A 24,866-nucleotide genomic window follows, 5' to 3' on the forward strand; every position below is an offset into this window, starting at 1 on the left:
AGGAATGCTCGTGTGTGTGTGTGTGTGTGTGTGTGTGTGTGTGTCTGTGTGTATGCTCATGTTTGCTTTAATAGAATCTGGATAGATTCAGTTGACAGGAAAATTTTCTAAGATTTTGGTTTTATAGAAATTCTTTTCCTCATAAGGTCTTTGTTCCTCTATGGGGTTTTCTTTTGACCTTTGAGGAAAGGAGGGCTTAACTCGGATTGCTCATCTGTGCCCTAACAGTGAGTGTCTCAGTAATTGAAGGTTAGCTTAATGACCCAGAGATGGGAGAAGAGATGACATGTAGGTGCCCCCTGTCATGCCAGTGACGGGGGCAGAATTTCTATTAGTATCCTTCTGACTGTTGCTGCAGACACCATCGAAAAGGATCTTCCCAAGAGAGGGACCTTGCTTGTATTCAGACTTCCTCTTAATGTCCCTGTCCTCCCGCTACCATGTGCAGGGAAAGACTGAAGATTCTGGTGATGCTCAAGTACTGGGCTGCAAATCAGAGAATTTTATTTGCTCCTGTTTCTTCTTCTTATAATTTGACTTGTCTTTTCTCAAGGAAATTGCCTTTTTTCGTCATTTCTTCTGTTGTGATTAGATTTTTTTCCCCTGCATGGCTCATCAGAGGATTGGTCAAACTGGAAATGCCTCAGCTTCTTCAATTAGCGCTTTTGTAAAAAAAAAAAAAAAAAAAAAAAAATTGTGTTTTTAGTTGAAAGAAAAAAAGCTGTAAGTCTCCCTTTCCTTCTGGGTTGATCAAGTTCCATTTTCTGGGTCATTTTTTCTCAGATTCCTTCACTGTTAGAGTGCCTGAGGTCTCATGAGGTATTTGAGTGTTTCACCTTGAGTAAATCTCAAGCCATAATATTCAGCGCCTTTCTCGATCTGGCCCTAGACTTCCTATCCCACTCACTTTCACACTTTGCTTCAAACAATCCTGCCTCTTTGTCTTTGCTCTAGGAACTCACTTTCCCCTGCCTTTGCTCTTACTGATCCCTCTGCCTATAATCTCCTTTGCTCCATCTACCCACAACAAGTTTCTTAAAGACCTTTTTTGTGGAGTCTTCAATAATGCTATCTCTTATCCCCATTCACCAGTTATATGTACTTTCTGAATGCCCATACATGTTTTGTAATCCTCCTTTGACTCTAATCACATTTTACATTGCCTTGTTATTACCATCTATATGGTACTTCTCTCCATTAGATTGTTAATTCTTTGAGGGCAACACGGCCTCCACCAGTGTTTGCTGATTGAAATAACAAATGTTTGTTCATTGGCAAAGCCTTCAAAAAGTGTCCACGCGAAAAATTATTAAAGTAATCACATGATTACAACAGCTGATGAAATTTAAATTAGGTCTATGTATTAGATGGTAGTATTGCATTAAGGTTAAATTTCTTCTGTATCATTGTGTGATAATTATACAAGTAAATATCCTTATTCTTAGGAGATGCACACTGAAGTTTTTAGAAGTAAAGGAGCCTGATGTGCACAAATTATTCTTAAATGATTACAAAAAACATATATATATATGTATACACATATATATACACACACACTGCATATATATATGTACATGCACACACACACACATTGCATATATATGTATGTGTGTATGTATGCGTGTGTGTGTATATATATATGCATATATATGCATGGGCATTCTTTGTGATATTGTGGTATTTTTGTAACTTTCAAGTAAATTTGAAATTATTTTAAAATAAAAAGTTTAAAAAATTTAATTGTTATATTTTACCTGATCAGGGATAATCATAGAAAAGTAGCCCAACTGCGGAAATATTAAAAGAAACATTTATTTGTAGATGAAAAAGTAATCCAGTGAACAGTCTGAAATTCATTTATTTAACATTTTATAAATGACCTGCTCACAGCATATGATGAACTCTCCGTTATGATGAAGCAGGTTAATTCTTCCGGAAGGTCACATGCTAAATGATTATGCATAAATAGCCAGATAATCTGGGATGCTGCCCTGTGTGGAAAAATAGCAGATGTACCTCAAAGTACAGGCATTTTAAGGTTATGCCTCTCAGCACAAAATAACTCACACTGTAATTAGAAGAGGATGAGCTCTTGCCAGGAGTTAAAATGTAGAGAAAAGATTTTGGAATCATTGCAGGTGGTTACTTCTGTAAGTTAATTCTGCTGAAGATGCTGATGAAATGATGCACATTATTGGGAGGTATTTTGGAAGTAAAAGTAGTTTTGGTATGACATACTTAAACGTAAGCATATTGGTTATATATTGCTGCCTCACATTAACTCAAAAATTAGTGGCCTAAAACAACAAACATTTATTACTCACGGTTTCTGTGGGCCAGGACTTTGAGAGTAGCTTAGCTGGTGGTTCTGGCTCAGGGTCTCATGAGTTTATAATAAGAATGTGAGCAAGGGCTGCAGTCATCCAAAGGTTTGACAGGGGCTAGAGGATCCACTCCCAAGATGGATAACTTACATGACTGTTAGCAGGAGGCCTCAGTTCCTTATACGTTGGTCTTTCCATATGGCTGCTTGCGCATACTAATATTATAGCAGCTGGCTTCCTGTGAAATGGTGTTCAAAGAAGTGAGATGGGAATTTCAGTGCCTTTTATGACCTAGTTTGGAAATTTATCATTTTTGTAATATTCTGTTGGTTGCACAAGCCCACTTATTTACTGTGAGAGGGGCTTACACAGGCAGGGATCATTGGAGGCCATCTTGGAGGCTGGCTGCAATAATAGGGTATAATTATGGTTGCTATAGCAGCATAGAAAAAAAGAGGAAAAAAAGAGTGAACTTTATAAAAGTGCTAAGAGGGCTTTTTATTTTGGTGGACAGGCCAGGAAAATTAAGACTCTTAAAGCTGAGAAGAATGAATAGGAATGTTATTAAAGTGTATCAAATTATGACAAATTTGGAAAAAGAAATATGATTTTATTGATCAAAGTTTGGAATGAGTAGTGTTTGAAGTTTCTTTTTCTAATAAAAAAAGAGTTGTAACTTGTTTTCTCAGTGGGAGATAAATAGATTGAACCCAGGAAGTATAACCTGGGGATGCAGAATGTTTTAAACCCAAAACAACTCTCCTTGATCTCCACCATAATTTCTATTATTTCTCCCAGTCCTGCTGATTCTTCCTCTCTTTGGTTTCTCACACACTTCCGATTCCTAGGCTACCATCCTAGGAAGGTCATTCCACTTCACACGTGAGTACAGTAACCTCCACAGTCTGTCTTTGCTTCCAAAGGATTTGGTCCCTTGGTTGGTTTTTGCACACCTTCTCTGTTAGTCTACCAAACACCTCTTTCATCAAATAATGCCCTCGCTCAAAGACTTCAAGTGAATTCTACCTCAGACAGGATGAATTAGTCTGAACTCCTCAGCCTGGTGCTGAAGGCCCTTTATCACCACCAAGCACCATGCTCCTTTCTAGCATTGCTTCTCGTAATCCCTTACAAAACCTTCTGCTCTCCACTCCCAAGGCTTGGTTCTTCTCTTTGCCTTGTGGCCACTCCTTGAGTTTTTATTTACTCAGAGGCTTCCTTTTATCCAGGTGTGATGCCGAAGGCAAGTTGGAAGTGGCCATCATCCAGGCCTGTTCATATATCTGCTCTTACCTGATTGTCTGACTTCCAGGGAGATGTTTAATCTCAGTGTTCCCTGTATGGGGATAATAGAGCCTCTCGCATGGACTCAGTGAGATTTCATTGTGAGTGTGAGGTGCCACTCAGTGATTTCTAGTTTCTTTTCTTTTTCAAGTCTCTGCTCAAGTTTGACTTCCTTCATAAGCCTTCATAGCTCTTGTTGATTTCCCCTCCTCTTAAAACACTGGTAAGTCATTTCTAAATGGACTCATTTGGCAAATAATCGTATTTTGTTTGTATTTTTTTCCCTAGCAGATTTTAAGCTATTATGGGCAGAGACTGTGCCTTACAAGTCACAGTAGTTGCTATAGTTTCTTGCACTTAGATCTTTAATGAGTATTGTTTGTAGATTTTTCCCCCCATATGTTGTGGGCGATGGATTCATAGAGACATTGTAGAGGACTTTCCAAAGTTGATAATGAGTGAGTTACCAGGGTCTTCTTCAAATTATCCCTTAACACCACCTAGGTAATGACCATGGGGTTGGCTGGTTGGGTAGGTGGGGCTACGTCTCTGTTCCCACAGCAGCTTATTCTGGTCTTAATCATGGTGTGCATCATGCTGTATCGAATTGGTCAGTTTGTGGCCATTTTCCACATGAGGCTGTGAGCTTCTTCAGGATAGCTCAGCACTGGACATTGTCAGTGCCTTGCCCAGTTTTTGTTTGATGTGAAATGCCCAAAGAATTAGTAAACATTTACTTCATGCTAATATTTAGGATTTTTTTTTTTGATGGAGGAGGCTTGTTTATAAAACCATTATAAATTTATAAAATAGATTTAAGGGATTTTTTTCGAGACAGGGACTTGCTCTGCCACCCCGCTGGAATGCAGTGCCACAATCACAGCTCACTGCAGCCTTGACCTCCGAGGCTCAAGTGATCCTCCCACCTTACCCTATACTCCACCCATCTCAGTAGCTGGAATTACAGGTGCACACCAGAGTGCCTGCCTAATTTTTTTTTTAATTAGGGATGGGGTCTTGCTATGCTGCTGAGGCTAGTCACAAACTCCTGGGCTCAAGTCATCCTCCCACCTTGGCTTCCCAAAGTTTTGGGATTACCGGCATGAATCACCACACCTGGCCTTTCTTTCACTAATGCTGGTAGGCACACTCATTTAACGTAAAAACTTCCCAGTAATACTCTGTTTTTGCCATTACATGATTTAATTTGATTTGGAATATGTTTGTTGTGGGTGTGGTGTTAGCAAAATGACATGAGGCCCTCAAAACAAAGTAAATATAGCCCTTGTACTGTTTGAAATGAATAGTCATTCCTCGATAATATAATATGTTATTAGAATAACTAGCCTTGATTAATGAACAGAGAAGTCATGCTAATACCTTAAGGATTCCTTTCATCAGCAAAGTAGTATTTCCATGGAAGTCCTCATCTGAGATTGTTCTCAGGGCAACCAGGAAGCATCACTCATTCTACATCTTTAATGTGCTGAAGCTGGACCATTGCTTCTTTGTTTATGGCTTCAAAGCTCCAGGAAGCACACTGCCTCTGCCGGCCTTTCTGAGTAGTTTGAGGAGGAGTGAGTACATCCTTTATAGAAAACATGATGGAGTGGTCAAGTGAAATGGATGGCTCTTGTTGAAAAGTGGCTATTCTTAATCAAGAAATTTGTTTTAATTTAACTTAGAGATATGTGAAGACTCTTAGGAGTAGAAAATGAGCTTGAGAAAAAACTGGTTGAGGGTATCCAAGTTATTTCTATGTGTGCACTTAATTGATTCTAGGAAGAAAATAGATTTTGGAGCCAAAAGGAATCATCTGGAATCATTTTTCCCTCTGTGGTTGCAAAAATAAGTTAGTAAGTCAGCACCCCATTATTTATTTCTCTTTAACTCAATGATAAAGAAACTACTGCTTATTATCAGAACTAAGACTCATCCATTGTAAGGATTTTATTCATCCTGATTATTTATTGAACCTTTTGTTGTAGAATAAGCAAAGCTTGCCTTCCAAGTGAAGCTGGAAAACAGTCAGCAAGAGTTAACTCTGAGAGCTGTGTTTCTCTTTCTAATAGGAGCACTTTAGCAATGCTAATCAGTTGTACTGATTTTGTTTTGATTTTTCCATAATAATTAAGTGAATGATCTGGAATGCAATCAAGTTTGGCACTAGGGGGTTCATGCAAATGACTCTTTATTTTTTTACATTTTAAATTTTGTTAACTGGAATCATAAGGAAAGTTATTTGAAGAGGAAGTCTGAGTGGGTGAGGGTAGCCAACAGCCAATTTAGAGATTTGAATATATTCAAAATGTCTATCTTAATGAAACAAATCACCACCGCATTGCCTTTGTTTTCAATTGAAATAATACTATTTTTTAAAATTTTCATTTTGTATTCATTTGCACTCCAAAGTGGAAAATTATAAGACAGGATGACACAGCATAGAAGAAAGAAATAAGGAAGAATAAATGTACTACTTTCCTTCTTCAGAGTAGGTGTAGTGGAAAAAGGGTAGTCACCACATTTACTCACCAAAACCTGTAGAAGAAAACAAAGAAGATAGGGAAAGAGTGAATGCCCTATCAACTTCCTTTTTCTTTTTCTTTTCTTTTTATTTTATTTTATTTTTTTGAGATGGAGTTTCACTTCTGTTGCCCAGGTTGGAGTACAATGGCACGATCTTGGCACGTTGCAGCCTCTGCCTCCCAGGTTAAAGCAATTCTTCTGCCTCAGCTTCCAAGTAGCTGGGATTACAGGCACCTGCCACCATGCCTGGCTAATTTCTTGTATTTTTTAGTAGAGATGGGTTTTCACCATGTTGGCCAGGGTGGTCTCAAACTCCTGACCTCAGGTGATCCACCCTCCTCGGCCTCCCAAAGTGCTGGGATTACAGGCGTGAGCCACCACACCTGACCTAAATGTCCTATCAACTTCTGATTTTAATTGCATCTCAGTGACTTTATTAAACAAGATGGGATGAAAGGACAATCCATGTTTCCTAATTTACAGAAATGTTGTGTTTCTTAGTTTTCTACAGCTTATTGGCATATTTGCGAGATGTCTTTCTCTCCTCACCATCTATAACCTCTGTGTTATTTTCTCAAACAGTTTTAACCAGCTTATGTGAATTTGCATGATCCTTGCATCTTGATCAAACAATTCTTTTAGATTTTGCAGATTATTCTAGAGCTCAGTTAATTTTCTAATTTTAATTAGGAAAATACATTGGGACAAAGAGACCAAGTCATACATACATGCATACATTTTTTAATGTAATGATATTTTTTCTTTCAAAAATGGTACCTGCGACTTCTCATTGCAGTTTGATATTTCTGTATAATGAACTTCCAAAGCAATGAGAAGGTGACCAAATCCTGCTTTTTCTCCGTCACCTCCCCTTCACAGGGCAATGCATCAAGTGCAAAGCAAGAGAAACCAGAAGATTAGTGTCTACATTTTTACATTAAAAGAAAACTCACAACCTCTTTCTTTTTCTTGGACTTTGATTCAGGGCTTGTGGCCATTTCTAACTTTACAGACTAAACATTTCTAATTGGTAAATGGACGGTTTGAGTCTGAGATGACTCAGGAAATAAACTTTCCAATTTGGGGTAATTGTTTATGAGTAGATGGCAGATTACTGCTTACCAGCCTTCATGTCTTTGAGGAAAGAATGAAAGCTAAACACATTTTACATGTCATTGAAAGGAAATACTTCTCATATAAAGCAATGAGACAAGGAGATACTTGCCATGCTTATTTGTTACAACCAAATATATTAAAGATTTTTCTGATGGATGAGGAAAACACTAGGTGTTTATGACATGGCTTCGACTATAGAATAGTGACAATAAAAACTACTACTTCGGGTTAAGTTGCTGTAAGGATTACATAGATAATTCACATAAATGGCTCAGTGCTGTGTCTGGCACACAGTATTGGTCAGAGAATGTTAGCTGTTATTGTTTATCATCATCATCATCATCATTTTTATTCAGCCTTGTTAAATGAAATAGCTTCTTTATAAAATGTTAAGCTTCAGATTTTACAACTTCATGATCGTTAGCATGTGAGAAATGCCAATAATTTGATTTAATCTATAAGTTAATTTTGGCTATTTATGCATTGTCCTTTGGAATTATTTAGTGGCCATTGAAATATCCTTTTTAAGATTTTACAGCTTCTTCAATGGCTTACACAATACTTTTTAATTATGCTGCAAATTCATGACTATTTTCCTTATTCCAAGTCAAACATTTTCTTTTGTTTTAGCCTTTGTCAGTCAGTGATAGATAACTTGTCATAGTATACTTAAAGTATTTGTCCTTCTAAACAATCTTGATTTTGAAGAATTTAATATTTTCTCATTTGATCTGTCCTTCTGAATTTGAATGATAAACTATTTCCCAATGTTAACTTTTTTGCTTTTACTATTGTTTTAAGATAAATTTGTCTTTTCAAACCATAAAGTTATTATTCAATACATTTGGTTTCCAAATATGAAAAACTTCTTGGCGTGGAAAGTGAGTATCACTTCTTAAAATGCCAGCTCCCATCCAGAAAATCACTGCTTTGCTCAAATAATCTGGCCCATTGTTACTAGCTTCACTAGTTTACCAACAAGCAGATTAGTGCTTATTTCGTTTGTAATTAAGAAATGGATCAATGATTTCTAATTTTGTATCCATTTTTATAATGATTAGATGACATAGTATGACAATTGAACTTGTCCTTCTTTCTAAGTTCCAGAGGGTACAGGAGTGGGTGTGGCTCTCAGGTGCAAACCATTACAGGTGTTACACACCTGGGCCTGGCACGGGGCCTACCTAGCACATTTTACATGTTCAATAAATGCCTGTAGGTGGCTTTGCTTGATGATCTCAGAGGAACCTCCAACTTGACATATCTAAAACTTAACTCAAAGCTTCCTCTCCCCAGAGGAGGGTTTCTATGAGTCCCATCTCAGTGAGGGGCTAACAGTCCCCACAAGGGGTTAAACCAGAAGCTCCTCCCCTTCCTTACTCCCACGTTCAATCTCCAAGCCCTGTTTATTCTGCTTCCTAAAAATCTCCCAGAGCCACTCCACTCCCTGCAACCCCCTGTACCTTGATATGTCCATAGTCCTGTCTTACCTGGCCTTCCTCCAAGAGCCTCCCCTCGCAGCTAGAGTCATTCTTCTAATGCCACTCTGCATCCTTTAATAGCTCCATGTTATCCTTGGTTGAAGTTCCCTACTGCACAATGGCTTATGAAACCCATGGTGACTCACCCTCTGTCTCTTTCTCCAGCTGTCCCCTTTCTCTTGCCACAAATTAACTTGAATTCCCTAAATGCACCTGGCCCTCCTTCACACTCTGCCTGGAACATTCACCCTCTTCTCTCTTTTTTGCCAGCCTATCTATTTTCCAAACTTCCAAATATATTGCCTTTACGGTCTTTAGGTTCATTTTCTCTAACATTGACCTGCAAACCGCTTTATGTATATTTTTCTATGTATAATCTAGTTTTTAGAAACCCCTGTAAGGTGGTTGGTTTCATTTCTATTCAGCAGATGGAGAAACTGAAGCACAGTGTTTAAGAAACATATGACTACTAAATTATAAGCATCTTAGTGGGCAGAGATAGGGACTGGTTCTGTATTTTATATCCAGCCTTTTCATGGGGTGCCTAGGATGGAGCAGGCATTCAGTGCACATTGAATGACTTGTTGAATGAATCTCAGTTTGAGCCCGAGGGACCTGTCTCTTGATTCAGTGGAGCTTCTGTTTCATCATTTATTTTCTAGGACAAATGAGGCCAGCTATCTCTGTGTAACCTCCTCTTCTAGAAGGGAAATACGCCCGGTGAGAGAATGCAGAGGCCTGTGTTGCTCTGAATTGTTCTGGTAGATTTCTTTAATATTGGCTGGCATGGATGAGAAGGGCTTTTGTTCTTGTAGCAATTGATGATGATTTGCGTATTTTAGTAATTTACAAAATAGTGGCCATCCTGCACAACATAAGAAACACCCCTCTCTCGGGCCACTTAATTTGGTGACCGAGCTATTGAAATACATGGCTTGTTATGCACATTTCAGCCCCAGTGCCAACTGGTACCTGGTGGTTGCTGTACTGAAAAGAATTCTGTGTGAGTCACTTCAACGCATTTCTAATTTGGATTTTTTTTCTCGTAGGTTGTTCTTCAGAAAAAAAATGGTTATTTCTTTGAACTCATGCCTGAGCTTTATTTGTTTATTGTTATGCCACTGGATTGGGACATCATCACCTCTGAATCTGGAAGACCCTAATGTGTGTAGCCACTGGGAAAGGTAATAGTTCTGAAAGTAGCCTGACAAAGAATTGCTGAGAAGTTCCCTTATATACTGTAATTATCAGTCAGATGTATAAAATTAGAATTTGAGAAGAGCTTGTGAAATTACTTTTAAGTAAAAGTCATTAGTCATAGCTAATAAATTAGGTAGTGTTAGTCACCTTGGTCTTATAGCATATATATTATGTGAAAAAAATCTTGATATATCTGATTCTAATGCAGGTGCAATTGTAAGATTCAGGGAAAACATTAATAACTCAATTAAAAGATCTTCCTTGTCTTGTCTCTGCTTTGAATTTGCATTACTTTTGGGGAGCTGGACTTATGCATGGGAACCCATGAGTGAGAAGTGGAAAGCAGCATGGGATAATGTACTAAAATATTGAAGTAAGGGATTTAAAAGAATTGTGCTGTAGATGGCTTGAAAAGGGAGATCTGATTTTGGGGTAAACTGGCAAGACTGCATAGAGGTAGTGTTCCCTGAGATGCTCTTGAAGAACTGAATAAAATGAGTGGATTACAATGGTCAGTAGGGAATCTGGGAAGGGGCGGCAGTTTGAAATTCGTGCCATATGGACCACTGAGAGCTGTGCACAACCAGAGCAGAGTCTGTACTGTGTTGGAGGAGGGTAAGATTATGTGAAGGGAGATGATGTAATGTCCAGATATGGGCAATTTGCAGTAGGAAGCACAAAACAATAGGTCATCTTCAGGGACCTTATAGTCCCTTTTGGGACACAAAATGAGTCCAAACCCATCCAGCGATATTGCAGTACAATCAAGTCCGGTTGGCTCTGCTCTAATGCGCTACTTGAATTTCCCAGAAATTATTTTCATCCAAAAAGCATAAATGCAAGTGTTTAAACAAAGAGAAGATGTTAAGTACTGGAGGGTAATGTGTATTTTTAATAGCTCTAAGTACAATTACATCAAACTCTTGATTTTCAGCATCATGATGAGCGAACCAGAGAGTACACATTCTAATCACCTTTGTCCCCCACTGTTAGGACGCACAAAGCCCAGAGCCTTTCAAGCACAGCAGTGGTATTATTCTGGGTACACGCTGGTTTCTCACTCAGCATTATTTTTGGTGAGGGCTTGTCCCTACCTCCACTGGCAATGTTACAAGCAGGGTAATTAAAATATAATTACCTGATTAGCCAATGGAGTTATTATTACCAAACTTTAAGCTGTAGAGAGAATATATGTATGTAATGAAGTTCTACATATTTGTGGTATTAACTACATTATACTGATTTTTTTTTTTTTTTTTTGAGACGGAGTCTTGCTCTGTCACCAGGCTGGAGTGCAGTGGTGGAAATCTTGGCTTACTGCAACCTCTGCCTCCCAGGTTCAAGCAGTTCTCCTGCCTCAGCCTCCTGAGTAGCTGGGACTACAGGCGCATACCACCACAACCAGCTAATTTTTGTATTTTTAGTAGAGATGGGGTTTCACCATGTTGGCCAGGATGGTTTTGATCTCTTGACCTCGTGATCCGCCCACCTCGGCCTCCCAAAGTGCTGGGATTACAGGTGTGAGCCACTGCACCCAGCCCCATTATATAATATTTCAGCAGAAGGACTTCCTATTAGTCATCTTTATAATATTTACAGCACCTCAGATAAACCATTTCATACCGACAATATATAATAAATATTTATTAAAGTCATAAAAATGATTCAGTGGGTACATGCATGGGTACATGTCAAATTTAGAAAAGGAAGAGATCATTGGTGGTTGGACTTCTTGGAGGGATGGTAGATTTGGGATGGGAGGAAAAGTCAAGTTTGTAGATGCTGTGAAATAAGAATCAACAGATCTTGGCAATACATTGACCGAGGAAGTGAAGGAGGAGAGAGGACTGGGATTTAGAACTTGCTGTGTGAAGTAATCCAGGTGTCCTTGCGCATGCGGAAAAATAAAATGAAATAAAGAGAGTTGATTTGAAAGGGAAGGGGTTAGTGTGGGTTTGCCACATTGTATTTATAAAATCAATTCAAAATATGGGCCTGGAATTATTTGGAAATATAGATTTGGGAATATCCAGCATGATGAGATGTGAGATGTGAACAGATGAACTCTCTGAGGGAAAGGCTGTAAGAGAAAAAAAAGGCCGGGTGCGGTGGCTCATGCCTATAATCCCAGCACCCTGGGAGGCGAAGGCAGGCAGATCACTTGAAGCCAGGAGTTTGAGACCAGCCTGGCCAACATGGCAAACACCTATCTCTTCTAAAAATATAAAAAACCAAGCTTGGTGGCACCTGTCTGCAATCCCAGCTACTTGGGAAGCTGAGGCACAAGAATCACTTGAACTCAGGAGGTGGAGGCTGTGGTGAACTGAAATTGTGCCACTGCACTCCAGCCTGGGCAAGTGCCACTGTACTCCAGCCTGAGTGACAGAGTGACCCTGTCTCAAAAAAAAAAAAAAAGAGAAAGAGAGAGAGAACAACTTCAAGGCTTCATATAATCCAGCACCCACTCATATACTCAGAAGTATACATTTTGCTCCGCTTCCTTGGTCAGCAGTTGACCAGAGCTGCCAATGCCTAATTGCATTGTTTTGCACCACTGATAATTCCCACTGTCTACAACACTGCCTTGCATGTTGCATGTGTTCAATAAATAATTGTTGAATGAGTGAGTTCATCTTCTGATAGGAAATGAAATGACTAAATATGCACATCAATGTGGGGGGCATGGAGAGTGAGAAAGACAGTCAAACAAGGGACACATTAATCTCTAAACCTAATAGAACCCCACAACTGTACAAGTGATTAGCATAAACTCTAAAATGCTCACTAAGGGAGAAGGAAATTGAACGTGAACAAATAGGAAAATGATGACAAAATTTTCCATTTTTTTAAATGTACTACTAGGAAGAAGGGTTGATAGCTATAATATTCTTATTGACAAATTTTCTGTTGAAAGTCTAAATAATGATTCCTAGAAGAAAGGTAAAAGAAAGAAGAATTGTTTTGGTAAGAATGGGGATAGATGTAGAAGATACATTAAAATGATCAAATAAAGGCACGGGTGACAGGTTCTTCTAGTATTTTCAGAAATGGAAATGGGCTTGAACTGAAATGGGGAGAGAAAGATGAGCTCTAAGGACATAATTCTGGCTCATATTAAGCTCTTCTTATGCTAAAAATCACCTGTACCCCATGGCTTGTGTGGTTTGCAGAGCTGAGCTTGTTAGAAATGCAGACTCTCAGGTCCCACCCCAGACCTACTAAATCAAAATCTGCATTTTAAAAAGATCCCAGGGAGATTTGTCTGCATATTCAAGTTTGAGAAGTACTAAGCAAAAATACTTCCATCAGTGCCTTCTAGCTGCATGCCAATTGATAGCTGAATATTTATTTTGAGAGATGTGCCTTGTTTTAATGCAGCAATTGTGATTCTAAGAAATTGTACATAAAAAGAAAGAAAATAAAATAACCAAGAGGTGTTCATGATTATAGGAACTCTGTACAGTGTCTTTTTGGAAAATGATTATCTCTAGAAATCATCTGTTTCTTCTCCTAACCTTCTTTCTGTTTTCTGTGAATTTGAGCTTTTCCATTCAGTGGGGTTTCTTCTAAGTGAAGAGAAACCACTCTTTGCCCAAACCTTCAATTACTAACACAGAAGTGAGAGTAATTGAATCAGTAGTCCTGAAGTGAGCAGAGACAAGAAACGAAGATTATTACCATATCTGATTAAAGTAACAAGATAATTTAGGCAGGTAAAATGTAATTAACCACTTTGGAACGTGCCCAAGTGATAATGGCTTCCTCTTGTTATTCTCCATCTCCTCCCCGACTCCCGGTTCTTTGACCTTAAATTAAATCTTGCTGGGGTTTCTCCCCAGACAATACTTAATAGATTAAAATCACGGTGATGATATGTTTTCAGTATGTTTGAGAAGATTAAACAAACAAACAGGAAGTAGAGTTTTGCCTCTGAATGCTGAAAGTTGTGCAGAATTGGGATCGATTTTTTAAAATTCCAGTTTCCCACTCCTTGTCTGTTTCAGAAGCTTTAAATGTTCTATAGTGATGTTTGAGAGAGGATGGGGCAGGCCAGTGTCTGAAGGTCTTGGTGTTATTGCTGACTCTATCTGGAAGCTCAGGGCTTCTTGTTAATGAAAGTGGGATTGGACCAGATAATAAAGGAGGTGCCCTCACGCTCTGTGACTTCAGGAGCAGCTGCTGGTGAATGTGGAGGTATGGAGTGTTAGCAGAGGAGCTGGTTAAGTTCCAGCAGCAGCCTAAGCACTGACCAAAGTGGCGGTGAAGAAGACCAGAGAAGGTGGGCCCGTTCTTGAAGACACTTCCCTTCATGACTCAAACACATCGCTTCCAGAAAATGGGCCCCTTGAAGAGTGGCAGCTTAATTTCCTAATGATTGGTGGCTATTGAGCAAATTAGGTGTAGTCACTTACAAAGTATTTGGCAGTCATAATTTGAAGACTAAGTACTAACATGGAAATGTGCTTATGATACACTCAAGTTAAAAAGAGAATGTTTCAGAAGTATGTGCATGGCATGATTATTATAAGAATTTAAAAATACCCTCAACTAAAAACTAAAGTCTCCTGGAAACTTTAAAGAAGCACAGCTACATGCTATTGGTGATTATGTGAGAGCTATGGAATTCTCTCTCGCTCTTTTTTTAAAAAATGTGTTTTCCAAATTCCATAGTGTGATTATAATAACTTTACTAATGAAAAAAAAAGGAAAAAACTGTATAGAAAGAAAAATAATGGGTAAGAAACAACAGAAAAGAAATTCATGTTGAAAGGCTTAGTACCTGTCTCCTATAAGCTTAAGTGGAAGCTTCAGTTTCTGACCGATGATAATTAGGCAGGAAATTATCATCGGTCAGAAACTGAAGCTTCCACTTAAGCTGATATAGTAATTTAACTATAGTTTTAATATAGTTAAATTAGTTGAACTATATTTTAATATAGTTAAATTATTTGAACTGTAGTTTAATATAGCTCAAAATAATTTATATGCAGTCAGTTCTGTATTGGATTTGAGTGTCAAAATAATTTTTATGAGTAGAGTCAAGATTGCAGAGAAATGCTCCAAACATAATGAATTTTATACTCCTATTTCCCTCAAACTATATATATTTCTCCACGGAAAGCTATATTGGATTACATTCAGCATTTAAATATTAGCCTTTTGTTAGGTTGAGAGCTCCTTGAGGGCAGGAATTGCATAGAAGTTGCTCAATAGATGTTTGTTGAATCGGAATCCTAAATACTTTGATTGCCCTTTTAATAGAAGAGCTGTTGGTGAGCAGCAAATGACAAGACGAGGAATTCATGTACTCCAACATTTCCTCTCATTTAAAAACTCTTTTTGGTTGCTAGAAATCAGTGAAAACATATTTCATGTTTGCTTCTGGAATTGGTTCTTCCATCCACATCAGATAGAACTGGTCAGGATGCATTTGTTGATGATAACTTCAAAGAATACAGACTTGAACATCACAACATGGTCTTCGAAATTTTCTGGAAACTCTATCAGGTCTAGTTCTAACAAACGAATTTGGTTCAGCTAAATTAGTACTGTAGAGACTGGCAAAATAATTTTTTTCTCTCAACTGTCATTAATTTAGAGTGGCTTCTGTTTGTTTTGTTTTGTTTTGTTTTGTAAGACAGAGTCTCTCTCTGTCGCCAGGTGCCAGGCTGGAGTGCAGTGGCGCGATCTCGGCTCACTGCAACCTCCGCCTCCTGGGTTCAAGCAATTCTTCTGCCTCAGCCTCCAGGGTAGCTGGGACTACAGGCGCGCGCCACCACGTCCAGCTAATTTTTGTATTTTTAGTAAAGATAGGTTTCACCATGTTGGCCAGAATGATCTCGCTCTCTTGACCTCGTAATCCGCCCACCTCGGCCTCCCAAAGTGCTGGGATTACAGGCGTGAGCCACCGCGCCCGGCTAGAGTGGTTTCTTTTTCGTTCTTACAACACATTTGGGAAGTTGCTCTATTTTGCTCACAGGGGATGTAGGACTGTATCGGTACTCCAGTTGTATACACAGAGTACATTCATTCACTTTGTTCTCCACTAGAAATGGAACAGAGAGATAATGCTATAGGCCTTAAGATTCAGCTATTTACAAGAAGCTGGATAGAAAATGTCAACTTCAAACAATGCGAGTCAGAAAATATGATTAAGTATTGAGTTTATTCAGGCACAAAATTTGAGGACGGCCATACAGAAAGCACAGACTTCAAAGGAATGGGGTCAGTGTTCTCAAGCGGGGAAGTTAAAGTTTCACCTATATAAGCAGAAACAGAAAAGTTTAAAAGGTTAGACATTTTCCATACAAAGCCAGTACATATGTTACGGCTATTTGATTGATTCTAGTTTGCTACATTTCAAGGAAGAGTGCTTTAACGTTTCATGAGGAAGGCTAATGATCTGAGGGGGTCTTATCTCTGATGCCATTTGATTATTTCTAATCATTTATAGGAAAGAGCAGTTGCAGTTGCCTGCTGCATGACTCACACCACATAGTTATATTCCTCTCAAGGCTCAAAATAAAGTTCCAACAGCTTTAAATTTGAATTATTCAATTTCACAGGAAGAAGAAATATTGGTAAAGAAGCCTTAGAACCTCAGGACACTGCTAGGGGTCTGAAGAAAATACTGACAGCTTAATGTGATAAGTCATTCCAAGAACTTTAATATTTTAGCAGGGGCCGCTTGCTTTACCCAAAAGGAGTTACATCACAGCATGCAGGCATTTGTACACTCTATCCTTATCTGAACTTATTTTTGCAGGTAGCAATGGGTAACATCTGTTGGAGGTAGAAAGAAACAGTCATCTAAAATATATGTTAGAAATTCAGGATGCTAAATTAGAGGGGATCTTCAACACCATCTCTGACTCCTTATATTTTAAAATGTGATCTAAGGACCCAGGGAAGTGAGGTTATCTGCTGAACATCTTCCAGTTTCTCAGTGTCAGTACAGAATTATAACCCTGCCTTCTTCTAATCCAGTGCTTTTTTCAATAGGGCCTGTTTCATTTGCCTAACATTTATGGAGGGTCCCTAAATTACCTAGAAATAAATTGCAATATCCCAAAGAATGAAATACAGAAAACTATGAGTAGTATGATTACTTCATGGCTGTCCTATTGAAACCTGATATATAATGACCACCAGAGAGCAGCTGTAGAAAGAAAACCCATTGTTTGTGAGGCTAGCACCACACAGCTTTTCAAATCAGAAGGTTCTGTCTAACCTGAATTCTTCATGCTGACATTTTAACTTCCTTCCTTCCTATTAGTAAACTTGGGCTGTTGATTTGCAGCAAGTGAATTGGTGATTATCGCCCGTTTTGTTTGTTAGCGTGAATTAAAGATTTTTATAAAAATCTTTCAGAGAATGAAAGCAAGTAATAGATTGTTTAAAATGAAGAAGTGTGAAATTGAACACTGAGTATTCTTCATATTTCATGGATGTTTTCCACCCATATTCTTAGGTCCATGGGCTTGTATGTTTTCACTCTAACCAGAAGCTGTTAACGAAAATATATTGGAAAACAGACTATTTAAGTAGTAGCAAGCTGTTGGTATGATTATTTTAGGCTAATTGCCTCAGCCATATGTTTAGAACCAGGTTTAAAGACTACTTGACAGTATTTATTTAGTTGTTGTATGCTTTATAGTCTTCTACTGCCTGAAAGCAAATTATTCCAAGTTCCAACTAGAGCAAAATATGTTCTTTCTGATATTTTCAGAATCAGTAGTCTCTTTGCTGAATAGCCTTATTATTTTCATGCAGACTTTAGAATGATAACTGCCTGTGAAAGACCTTTGTTACCCCTAGAGCCCTGGGATAAGAGGAGGGAATTAAATGCAGAAAAATATAGAGTGATGTTTTTAAATTTGGGACTATTAGGGTTTATAGTGAATAGTAAAAGGGAATTTCCTTTGAAATTTGCACCATGAACCCTAGTCTTTTAAATATATTGTTAAAATCAGCTCTTTTGGGGTTCTAGTTTAAATAAAAACCCATAAAAACATGGAAAATCTCTGTTAGAAGTCACTGTGGAGTTGCAAATGGAGACAATTTAGCTCACAAATTTTTTATCACATAGAGTATTATTAATTTAATAAAGAAATACTGATTTTTTATTTTTCCATTTCTTTTCAGCTATTCAGTGACTGTGCAAGAGTCGTACCCACATCCCTTTGATCAAATTTACTACACGAGCTGCACTGACATTCTAAACTGGTTTAAATGCACACGGCACAGGTAACAGAAGCTCAGACATATTCATGAGTTTGGCTAACTGGGAATAGATTCTGATACAGAGATATTAATGACAGCAGAAAGAGCATCCTTTCATTCAGTGAATAGGTATTGAGGGCTTGCTGCTACCTTATCTTTGTGCCAAATTACAGGGGATAGAGAAAAGCAGAAAGATAGTCCATGCTCTGGAGGAGCTTACAGCCTAACTGCACAGAAAGTGTCTGCTGTTTACTATCATTTGTTAACAAGAATTCATCTAGCTTCTGTGTTGTGCATAACTGGGGGAGACACTGGATCTGGACATTACATATGGACACCAGCAGATGTCAAGAGATTCATATCTGAGCATATGTCTCCAATTGAACATCTGACTCAATTTATGCCAACTTAAATTTGACCGTTAAGTAAAACAAGACATATATTTTTTCTATAAATGTGAACACAGAAACAAAACTAAAATATAATTAAATATTAATGTTAATATAGAAGGAAACTCCGATACCCTAATTTTATTAGTAGTATACTAACATTTATAATGTATGAGTTATACGTTGAGTGCAGCATCTGCTGATTTTTACTGCACTAGATGATGCTATGCTCAATGTCATTTCTTCACACAAGCTGGCCTTGGCCACTCTGTCTAAACTAGTATTCCCTCCTGTCACATTCTATTCCTTGACTCAGGCCTTATTTTTCTTCACAGCATGTAATCATTACCTGCCATTATATGGCTAATTATTTCTTTAGTGCATGTCCTTTAACAAATTCAGCCAGATCTGCCTTCCCCAGTAAAACCTAAGTTCCTTGAGAGCAAGGGATTTCTATTGTTTTGTTCCCTACTCTTTCCCCAATGTCTAGAACAGTGCCCAGGATGTAGTTAAGTGCTCAATAAACACATGCTGTCTAAGTGAATCAGTGAATAAATGGTGCTTTAGTTAAATGGAGAGGTCTTTTGTCTGTTAGCCTTCTATATTATAGTGGGATGAGACTGCCCCAAGGGGAATTCTCTGAATTCTTCCTTTAAAACATACATAAGTGAATGATGCTTAGATGGGTATCATATATGAATTAATCAATACTTTTCACCATATCTCAAGTGAAAGAGGGAAATCATGAAACTACTGACTCCTTGAAATAAAGCACAGATTGGCTTCAATAGGGAATCTTAATATATTCTTAGCAAATTGATGAGTTAGTATTATATTGGTCTAGACATGTATTGCATATTTCTTCATAATTAGTTTGAAATACTTTGCTTTTCAGACCTTTATTATACATAATAGCTCATTTTTATTGGAGTAAATAATTTCTAATTAAATTGTCAGTCAAAAAAACTAACAACGTGATTTTTCCTTCTCTGTAGAATAAGTTATCGGACAGCCTATCGACACGGGGAGAAGACTATGTATAGGCGCAAGTCTCAGTGTTGCCCTGGATTTTATGAAAGCGGGGAAATGTGTGTCCGTAAGTGAGACTTTCACCTCTTTGAGATTCACTTGTTTTTCCCAGTGCTGGTTTGCTTCTGTTAATGGTCGCTGATGGAGACCTGGGGAGATGGGTGTCTTGGAACATTCCTTTTCCCTCTGGTTGCTGCTTTTCCTTGGCTTGTGTAATGAAGGAAGCATTAACTCTGTCCTCCTGTTCCATCCAAAGTCTCCAAATGAATGTTGCTTGAGGAGGAAACAGCTGCAGAAAGATGATTCAAGGCCGGATGTGGTGATGTAAATTACAATTCTTCAATAAATGTCTCATTGGAAATTGGTCAGGACTCAGTGGACTTGGGTCACAGAAAAGAACAGAGACCTAACTTTCCTACAGCTGACCCAAGTCAACTTTCGAGAGGCCAGCATATTCTTTTCTGGTGCATAGAATGATGAGGCTTATTAAATGTAGAGGAGTTTTCACGTTAAAAAATGACAGTAAGTCTGGGTCACAAAATAGAACTTCTTTTCATTGTCATTTTCCCTCCTCTCTCCCCTCCCCACTTCACTAATTCATTCTGAGATGTCTTGAGAGAAGTTTGGTATCTTATGACATGCTTCAGAGAATCCTAGAATATGCCATGCATGTGAGATGCAGTTTGCAATTGAGATTTCTTCTATTGTGTATAGGTCACTTAGAAGAGCGATCATTATAAACTATTTTATTCAAGTATTCTGGCTCAACATACAGCTAGAGGGACACCTCTGCTTTCTGAATTGAGACACTAATGCTGAGTAGCATAGAGTCAAGGTTCTGCTGTAATTTGGAGGCACTAGGAACGACTGGATAGATCTCAGCTTAAGAATCTGGAGAGCCCAGTGATATCACTGGTTCTACCATCTTTTGGCTGGGTGGCCTCGGAGAAACCATTTATACCTCTTTGAGGCTCCTTTGCTGTCTCAGAGAGAGGACTTGGAATAGTACCTGTCTCGTGTTTCTTCCAACCCCTGGATTCTATTCTGTATGCAGACAGGGGAAGCTCCTTAGCTTGGATTCAGAATCAGGGCTATATTTAATAATACCTGTTCATAGAAAGAAAAATTAGAATATGTAACTAAGCAAAAAGAAGAAAATAAAAATACATTGTTAATATCTGTCCTGGTCAGTAACATATTGCAAACATCAGTATATTATTGCATTATAAATATTTGTGTAACCAATCTCACCTGTTGAATATTCACACAATTTCCAAGTTTTACCTATTGTGAACTACACTAAAGGACATCATTGTGGTTAAATAATTATTCATATCCTTCGTTAAGTAAAGATAAACTCCTAGCAGTAGAATCGCTGGATTAGAAGTGTACCTATTTTAATACTTTGGTGTGTTTCCGATTTAAATGCCCACCAGCAGCAAATGAGAATGCCTTTTTGCTTATACCCTGGGCCAATTTTCCTTTTGCTAAATTTTTCTCAGTTTGCATGTCTTTGATTAATAATGATGCTGAATAAGAAAAATTACATATTTATAGTCAAACATCTTAGAGAATAATCATGAGCAGATCTCAGTGGCCCAGACTGATGGGACATTTTCAAAAGAAAGCAGAATGGAGTGCACACAGAGGTTGGGACTGGGGAGGCCCCGGCCACTTCCCAGAGGCCTTGGGGACATTATCTTGATGCCCTTACCTGGGTTCAACCTTATAAGCACAATCATCAACATATCAAGAGAGTACTTCTGTCTCCCAGCACACATTTCTATTAACCCAGGTTATAGAATTTGAAGCCAGGATGCTATTTTCCTAAGTCATCCGTGATGGCCAGGATACTATTTTCCTAAGTCATCCATGAAGCCAGGATGCTATTTTCCTACATCATACAAAATTCGGAAAGGTGCTTGTGTCTGTCTTCTGGCCATACCTTCTGTTTTTGAAGGCCTGGCAAGTGAGATGCTAGATTTTATCGGCAAGCTGGTGTGGGAGTGTAGATCCAAGTAAGCTCAGTTAGAGAGACAGCTTCAGTGTTTCCTGGCATCAGCCGCATAATTCAATGCCTCTGTTTTTTAACTCAGTAGTGCAGCCATTCTTAGAAAGTTAGGCCATTCCACTAGCACTATCATGCATGAAATTACATGGGTAAAAATAAGTTCTCTCTCCTGCTGGACAACTTGCAAAGTGTCTCCCAAACTGCTTGAATGAACATCTCTAGCATTTGCCTCGAAAATTCTTTTTCTAGGCCTCTTGGCTGACCAACTGCCCCTGACACTGCAACATTTTTTCCTTTAGATATGCTAATATATTTAATCAGCTTACTCTCTAGTCTTACTGGCCTGGGAGCTGTTGGTCTCTGGTCTCTAAAATATTTTGTCTTTCCACTCTGATGTCTTGATTTCATTATTTTACCCTCCCCCAACAATTGTTATGCTTCCTTTTTCTTGGGGGTGATTCCCAGTGACTTTTTTTGTACTTTTCACAGCTGGCACAAGTGAGGCACCCTTGCTGACAGAGAAGGAAGAAAGAATACATGATTTTTGGTTGTGTTTTCATAGTCTATTTTTCTACCAAGTTTTGCTGCCAGGCAGATAACACAGTCACCCTTTTTAACTGTTTCCAGTTACCAAAATAAATTAAACACAGAAATCAGTCATCATTTTAATTTAATTATTAGGCATTTACCTAGAAGGCAAGAAAGGATGATTTAATGCAAATACCTGTATTTAAACAAGTTTCTTTTATGTTCTGAAGTAGTATCTTCAAGAGAGCAGGTCCTGTCTTCCCTTCCCTCCCCACCTCCGTTTCATCCTGCGCCACCGGCTCCTCCATGATCGATCCCACTGTAAACGGTCATTCTGGAGGCTTGACATGGAACTGCCAGCTGCCCCACCCTCTTTCCATAGCTTTCTGAGGTTTCCTGTGGGGATCTGGCTGGCTGTCTTAACTATCACATGTTAGTGACGTGTCCTTTTGGTTCTCATCTTCCCCTCACCCACCCCTTCCACTTTCAGAGATCAGAACACTTCACAAATATTAAAAGTAGCTCTTCATTAGAAAATTGTCAGGGATATGGATGCTCAAGAGTCATCCTCTCAGGGATGGGCATGGTGGCTCATGCCTGAGATTCCAGCACTTTGGGAGGCCAAGGTGGGAGGATCTGTTGAGCCCAGGAGTTTGAGACCAGCATGGGCAACGTAGGGAGACCCTGTCTCTTAAAAAAAAATGAGTCATCTTCTCTAGGCTCCAGAAACTTTGCTGGAGAGTGGGCTGCCAGTTCAGAGTCAGCTGTGGTTGAGGAAGGAGAGCTGAGTGGCCTCCAGGAGCCAGGCTCACCTTGTGAAGGAGTCTATGGAATAGTGCCCTTCTCAGAGCCATAGGACAGCTTGCAGATGTCACCAGAACGGTGGTAGGACCATGCAGCTTAGTTTAACTTGTTTTGGGAGAAAAGCAGGCTTCTATTATACTTGCACACATAAAGGAAGTCATTGTTCTTTTATCGTAGTCATTTCCTCTTTCATAGGAAAAATCAGACTCAACACAGTGAGTTCAATTCAATTGAATAAAACATGCATTGATTGACCTACAATGTAAAAACCAGTGGGCTAGACTCTAAAGATTATACATATACATATACATGAGCCAGACATACTTTTTGCCGTCAAAGAGTTGCAACAAAGTCATAGTTAACTTTATTTTGTGCTTACTATGTACCAGGTACATACATTATCTTATAAAATTTCTGAAACATTATGAGGCAGACATAATTATACCCATGTTAAAGATGAGGAAAATGAGGCTTTGAGAAATTAAATAACTTTTTTTTCTGATCAATTGGTGGTGGGTAGTGGAGGATGATGCAGGTATTTATTCTGAACAGAGAATGAGATACTTTACCTAAATAAAAAAAAAGAAATTGGCAGAGTAGTCTATGAACCAAGGATTATCCAGCTCCTGTTCATGTCACATGTTGTCAAGATATTCTCAGCTGCATCTCATTACATGACTTCAAAGATTTAAAAAACGTATATGTATTAAATAATTTTGCCTTGAAATGAGATGTCGAGAAAATTCTCTATTCTCTGTTCAATTCTATCTCTCTTAAGGTGACTAAAGTAAATAAAAAATCTTTGTTTCTTTTGAAATTAGATTTTTAAAAGGTTCTTGAAAACAAAAAACTTTAGAGAAATTAAATAAATAGGTCTCACGCATGTGGTGATTCTGCCTACATCAACTGACCTTACAGGCATCATTGGTGAATATTCAGGATCGTTGTTAGTGCTGCAGTTTTTTCACTTTTGGGAAATTTAGCAAGGCAGCCTAGTCAGGTGCTTCTGGATTCTCTGTACTGTTAAGGTTCCAGGGAAAAGGACAGTAGCTTAGAAACATCCTGAAGATTTTAAGTTTCATGTTAATATACTGATGGCCAGAGCATCCTGGAGATAGTCCTTCATGTAGATTCACATGGAAACTGTCCCAGGACGAGGCTCTCATTTCATGTTTATGTGTATTAGAAGCAGCAGATAGTCACTGAATGGCTCTTCATTCTGTCAGCTGTGCAGATTCTTGGAGAAAAAACCCCTACTTTTCTTGTGTATAGAGCATGATGAAGAGACTGGTTCTGCTTCGGACTGGAATGAGCACACAAAAGTTTTGGAGAGGCTGTTAAAATGCAGATTCTGATTCCATGGGTCCAGAGTGGGGCCCAAATGTATGCATTTCTACTGAACCCTCAGGCTGTGTGGAAGCTGCTGGTCCACAGAGCAGACTTTGAATAACAAGGCTGTCTCTCTGGAAGACCAGTGCATGTCACCAGGCAGAAAACACCACAGCAGAGAGTGTGGACAGCAGTGTGGTTAGAAGCCTTTTCTTAGAATCTGGTTAGAAAAAAAGAAAGGACTGGAAATTTTTAAATTAAAATATTACTAGGACAGGAAGAAATGTATGATTCCTTGGTGTGGTTTTGCTCTGTTTATAACTTTAATTAAACTCCAAATTTGTTCCTCCTTCAAGATTAATATTCTTGCCTTATCTGTGTTGAGAATTTACATGTGTTTCATGATTTTTAATTTGGAGATTTTTCTTTTATTTCAATTGTTTTTTAAGGAAAAGGTAGTGTTTGGTTACATGAATAAGTTCTTTAGTGGCGAATTCTGAGATTTTGGTGTACCCTTCACCTGCGTAATGTACACTGTACCCAATGTCTAGTCTTTTATCCCTCACCCACCTCCTACTCTTTCCCCTAAGTCCCCAAAGTCTATTGTATCATTTGTATGCCT

The 24,866-nt window shown here is 38.5% G+C and overlaps 1 protein-coding gene across 1 annotated transcript in view; it reads left to right on the forward strand.

The window, feature by feature from the left end:
• MEGF10 (multiple EGF like domains 10) overlaps positions 1-24,866 on the forward strand; it is a 170,656-nt gene that overhangs the window by 30,679 nt on the left and 115,111 nt on the right. Inside the window, exons 2-4 of the mRNA XM_012448056.3 lie at positions 9,781-9,915; positions 18,077-18,178; positions 19,539-19,639. Coding sequence (XP_012303479.2) covers positions 9,800-9,915; positions 18,077-18,178; positions 19,539-19,639 — 319 coding nt within the window. The 5' untranslated portion in view covers positions 9,781-9,799. The remainder of the gene's footprint in view (positions 1-9,780; positions 9,916-18,076; positions 18,179-19,538; positions 19,640-24,866) is intronic.

The sequence above is a fragment of the Aotus nancymaae genome, unplaced genomic scaffold (genome assembly GCF_030222135.1).
Source record: "Aotus nancymaae isolate 86718 unplaced genomic scaffold, 86718_ANA_hifiasm-v0.15.2.pri h1tg000064l_1, whole genome shotgun sequence".
Lineage (NCBI taxonomy): Eukaryota > Metazoa > Chordata > Mammalia > Primates > Aotidae > Aotus > Aotus nancymaae.